Source organism: Marmota marmota, unplaced genomic scaffold, assembly GCF_001458135.2.
Source record: "Marmota marmota marmota unplaced genomic scaffold, marMar, whole genome shotgun sequence".
In the NCBI taxonomy this organism is placed as follows: Eukaryota; Metazoa; Chordata; class Mammalia; order Rodentia; family Sciuridae; genus Marmota; species Marmota marmota.
In genome coordinates, this window is record NW_026000174.1 from 46,615,961 (window position 1) to 46,621,808 (window position 5,848).

At 39.7% G+C, this 5,848-nt stretch overlaps 1 protein-coding gene across 3 annotated transcripts in view; it reads right to left on the reverse strand.

Moving 5' to 3' along the window:
• Commd9 (COMM domain containing 9) overlaps positions 1-4,090 on the reverse strand; it is a 16,808-nt gene extending 12,718 nt beyond the window's left edge. For 2 of the 3 annotated variants that reach the window (XM_015477784.2, XM_015477786.2), the window contains exon 1: positions 4,020-4,084. In XM_015477784.2, the coding sequence (XP_015333270.1) occupies positions 4,020-4,070 (51 nt within the window). In that variant the 5' untranslated portion in view covers positions 4,071-4,084. Of the gene's footprint in view, positions 1-4,019 lie in introns of all 3 variants that reach the window. The other variant, XM_015477785.2, reaches the window with a different exon arrangement.
• Positions 4,091-5,848: the final 1,758 nt, after the last annotated feature.

Below are 5,848 nucleotides of genomic sequence, written 5' to 3' on the forward strand. Positions count from 1 at the left end.
TGGCAATATGTAAATCAATGGATGTGTAACTGATGTGATTCTGCAATCTGTATTTGGGGTAAAAATGGGAGCTCATAACCCACTTGAATCAAAGTGTGAAATATGATATATCAAGAATTATGTAATGTTTTGAACAGCCAACAATAAAAAATTAAAAAAAAAAAAAAAAAGAGAAAAGAAGGAATGAAAGGAGTGCGAAGATCCAGCTTGACTTGACTGCAGCCATGTTGAGCCAGGACACCGTGACTACCCTTGGGGAACCCTGGCCTCTTTCCCCACGAGCCTCCCAGCAGACTAGAGAAACGCCAAGCTGTCAGGGAGGTATGGGGAATACCAGGTGCCGAATGCTGGTGCTGGCAGTGCCAAGAATATGCCTGACATCTTTCTGCAGTCTCTTTCCACATGTGGCCTACAGAAGTTGGTTCTTTCACCCCAGATTTTCTTGGAACAAGAAGAATCCTTGGAATGTCAGGAAGAAAGAAAAGGATAAGCAAAAAAAAAAAAAAAAAAAAAAAAAAAAATCCTTTATTTTCTTGAATTTTCTAAATATGTTTAAAAGTTGAAAGAAAAATTAGAACACTGTCTGATGTGCCTCTAAATGTACCCAGAGGACATACCCATGACAATTATGCTACAAGTAAAGAAGGGTTAAGGGAGAGACAGAGAGGCAGGTGTCTATACTTCACCCTAACACCATGATGACACCAATAGGCTGAAATAAGCTGTACATGCACAAAATAGTAACTATAGCAACTACTAAAGGGGCTATAAAAAGAAATACATTTTTAGAACTACTGACAAATCAAAACAACTCTAAAAAATAACCCAGGGGAAAGCAGAAAAATGTAAATAGAAACAAAAAACAAGAAAGAATAGACAGGAAACAACAACAAAAAAATGGCAGACTTATGTTCTAACATATCAGTAATTATACTAATTCTAACATTTAATTGGCATAAACATTCCAATTAAAATACAGAAATTGGCAGAGTGGATTAAAAATATGACTCAATTAAATGTTTATACACAAAACTCCCTTCAAATATATGATAGGAGCTGGCTGGAAAGTAAAAGGATGAGAGAAGAGGTGCCATGCAAACATTAACCAAAAGAAAGCAAGAGTGGTTACGTTAATATCAGATAAAGCATGTGTCACCAAAAGAAAATTACCAGAGAAAGAGAGGGACATTAAATAATGATAGAAGGTCCTATCCACCAAGACGACGATATCCTAAATGTATCTGTACCCAGTAAAAGAACTGCAAAACATGGGGCTGGGGCTGTAGCTCAGTGGCGGAGCACTTGCCTAGCACGCGTGAGGCACTGGGTTCGATCCTCAGCACCACATAAAAATGAAATAAACAAAATAAAGGCATGCTGTTCATCTATAACTACAATTTTTTTTAAAAAAAACTGCAAAATATGTGAAGCAAAAGCTGACAGCACTGTTAATGAGAAACAAATTCACAAATATAGTTGAGATATCAAAGCCCCTCTTTCAATAATTAATAAAACAATTACACAGATATTCAAAAAAGATGAAGAAGAACTCAACAACATAATAAATCATTCTAATTGACATTTACAGAACACTTCATACCCAGAAACTGCAGAATACACTCACATCTCAAACACCTGGACATATATCAAGATAGATCATATTCTGGTCCACAAAACAGCACACTATTCATTTTAGTTTTAAAAATTTGTTGAAGTTTGTATTATGACCCAGAAATATAACAGGAAAATGTTAAACATATGGAAATTTAAACAATACACTACTAAATAATTCACAGGTCAAAGACCAAATCTCAAGGGAACTTAAAATAAATTACACTAAGTGAGTGAAAATGAGAAAACAACGTATCAACATATGTAGGACACAGTCAATGAAGTGTTGAAAAGGAAATTTATAATATTCAATGTGCATATTAGAAATTGAAACAAATGTCAAAATTAGTAATCTGGAGCCCAGAGCATATTTTTAAAAATCCAAAGCTCAAGATTACAGAGGCAAATACTCCAATTAGAATAGGGACAAAAGATGTTCCACTGAAGATACACAGAGGGAAAATAATCAATGAAGAGACTCAACATCATTTAGTCATTAGAGAAACGCAAATTAAAACCACACTGAGATACCAAAACACATCTTTCAGAATGGCTTGAATAAAATATAGTGATAACATCAAACGTTGGTGGGGATGGGACATCCTGGAGTACCTGGGCACTGCTAGTAGAAATATAAAGTAGTTCAGCCTCCAGAAAGAGTTTGGAGATTTCTTGAAAAATGAAACATGCAACCACCAAATGACCCAGTAACTGTATTCCAAGCCTGTACACAAACATTTACAGCAGCTTTATTTGTAATAGCAAAACCTGGAAACAATTTAGATGTCTTTCAATAGATCAAGCAAACTTTTGTATATCCACACCATGGAATACTCCTCAGCAATAAAAAGTAAAGAACCATTGATACAGACAATGTGGACGAATCTCCAGGGGATTAAGCTGAGTGAAAAAAAGTCAATCCATACATACTGTATGATTCATATAAAGTTCTTTTGTGTGTGTGTGTGTGCACGCGTGCGCTAGCGCAGTACTAGGGTTCAAACCCAGAGTATCATGCATATTAGGCAAGTGCTCTGCCACTGAGCTACATCCCCAACCCGTTTTAAAAATTTTGAGACAGGGTCTCACTAAGTAGTCCAGGTTGACTTGAAACTTCTGATCCTCCTGCCTCAGCCTCCCAAGTTGCTGGGAATAAAAGGGGAGGGCCACCATACCTAGCCTATATAAAATTCTTTAAAAAAAATAATGTCAGATGTTAAAGAAGGGGTGGAGGATGAAGGGAAGCGAGACTACAAAAGAGCAGCAAGAGGGGTCTTGTGGTGATGGAAACATTTTGTATTTTGACTATCAATGTTAACACCCTGGCTATGATAGTTTCCTATAGTTTTGCAGAATGTCAACATTGGGGGAAACTGGGTAAAGGGTAAATGGGATCTTTCTGCATTATTTATTACAACTGCATGTCAATCTACAGTTATCTCAAAATAAGAAAGTTTATATTTAAAAAAAATAAAAGAGTACATAGGATAAGAGCAATGAAAATGAATGCATATTGCTACAGAATTGTTGATATATACTGATGAACAATAAAGTAGTGATTTTAGGAGCGTAGAGTGCAAATGAATACTGGGGAGGCCATTCAAAATTAAGTTAAACAAAACGGAGACCATTGTATGGACTGATGACGATGCTCTGTCATAAACTGTTGAGTATAATTAACTCAATCCTCTTCACCTACTAAAGGGAAAAGGAAAGTTAAAGAAACCGTCCTTCATGGATCTTACATTCTTAAGAGAAGACGGACAATAGGCAAATAGATTCATAATGTTATCTAATGACAAGTGTTTCAAAGGAAAATAAAGCCGCCCTTTTATAGAGGAAATCAAAAGTTAATTCCAACCCCTCATTTTATTTGAACTTTACGAGCCCGGGGAAGTATGTCCCTTTCAACCACTCAATCTTTCAAACAAATAATTATCAGGAGAGTGTTCCGGCCCTTTCTCAGTCAGAGGCGTGAACAGAAAACCCGGGCCTCAGGAACACAGAAAGCACACCTCAGTCGCTAGCGCTGGCAGATGGAGAGGGAGTGCAGAAGGGCTGTGGGATGAAATGGGGAACCAGTAAAACGGATCCAGCAATTATCACCCCCAACGCTCCATCCCCAAAACCAGCCCCAGAGACTTAACAGTGGGGGGCATTTGTACAGCCCCTTCACGTCCGTTATCTCATTTTTTTCTTTTTCACCTTCTAGTCAGGGAGTTGTTGATTTTGTTTCTCTTTAAAAGCTCAAAAAGGAGCAACTGTTTGCCCGGGGTCACACAGAGAAGCAGTGGCAGAGTTGTGGCTCCAAATCAGGGCCAACTTATTCCCCGTGCCCGCCCCGTTCGCTCCGTAGACTCAGTTCGGAAGACAAAGGAGACCGCACGCGTCCCCGCCCCGCCCTTTACCTTCAGCAAACTCTGGAGAGCCGCGAAGTGCTCCGCTGTCACGGCGGCCATTTTTCCGAAATCATGTGACTGCAGTCGCGGGAGGAGCGCGATCACGTGACTCCGCCGCCTGCGCGGGGCATGCCGGGGGCTGTAGTCTTTCAAAGTGGCGGGAGCGGTTCGCTAGTGGCACCGGGGCTGGGAGGAACTTAGAAGGGTTCTGCAGCAGAATGGCCATCTCGAGGATCCAGGACCTGGGAGGAAGTGGAGGGAGCATGGTTTTCAGGGGAGCAGGTTGACCTGGCTTGTCCATTTACCGGAGGGGAAACTAGTTTTCCCGGGACCCGTGCGGGAGGACTGGCTGATATGGGTAATGCAGGCCTGGCGGGCACCTTGGAGGCATAGTTGTTCAGAATTGATCAGTCTGTTGGCCACTTGGAATTAAAACGAAACTGTGCTCATTGTAATTCATGTAATTTACACACACACACACACACACACACACACACGTCATCTCGAAGAACGTAAACTTGCTTTTGCATGTATAGTTTCTGTCTCTCAGGTAGGAGCTGGTGTTTTTATTAGGTTTATCCAAATGGGAAGACCGAATCATTTAGGGTTTTTAGTAACTTTTCCATAGGTCTATGGGAGATCTGGTTTGAAGAGCAGGTGAGAAAGGGTTTAGGAAAGGGGATAGGAAGGGAGCCACTATTACTTATCCAGAGTCTCCTTACATCTATGGCAAGAATGGGATGGGAGTGGATCATAAAAATTATTTAATCTGTGGATTCAACAGGTAATTATGAATGAAGTGAGTAATTTGAGTTGGCAGTACTGGACTCTGATTTGGCAGTGATCAGAAGTCCTAGCTCAAAACAGACTGAAATTTTATCCACAGGGTGAGGTACAGTAACTTGGGTGAATGGCGTGTTCTTAAATAAACAAAAAGTTGATTAGACTTAAGATTAATTTTTGTGGGGATATTGGCTTGTTATTTGCAAGATTTTGCCTTCTCATCGTACTGTAGAAAGGTGAGCATGGTGGCCAGGCTCCAAGATGGCCCTCAATAATTCCTTGTATTCACAACCTAGTGTAGACCCTTTTCATTTGTACCAGGATTGGTATGTGGCCAGGGATGATGGTACATTATTTCTGCACTCTCTCATCTTCCCTCTCTCTTTACTGTCTTGTTTTGGGGAAAGCAAGCTGCTATGTTGTGTGAGTAGTCCCTATGGAGAGACCCATGTGGCAAGGAACTGAAGCCTTCAGCCAACAGCCAGCAAAAAACTTATGACTGCTAACAGCCTCTGTAAAAGTAGATTCTTCACCCCTAGTAGATCTTTATTCAGATAGCATTGGCCAACAACTTTGGTTGCAATCTCATGAGAGAGATTCTGAGCCAAAACTACTCAGCTAAACCACATCAGGATTTCTGGTTTTGAATACTATATAAGATTATAAACATTTGTTTTTTATCTACTAGATTTTAGAAAATTTATTACACAGCAATAGTAACTAATGCGGAGACAATGAAACAGGAGCTTTTTTTTTTTATTTTTCACTCAAAATAATATTTTCTTTTTTTTTAATTTTTTATTGTTGGTTGTTCAAAACATTACATAATTCTTGATATATCATATTTCACACTTTGATTCAAGTGGGTTATGAACTCCCATTTTTACCCCATATACAGATTGCAGAATCACATCAGTTACACATCCATTGATTTACATATTGCCATACTAGTGTCTGTTGTATTCTGCTGCCTTTCCTATCCTCTACTATCCCCCCTCCCCTCCCCTCCCCTCCCCTCTTCTCTCTCTACCCCCTCTACTGTCATTCATTTCTCC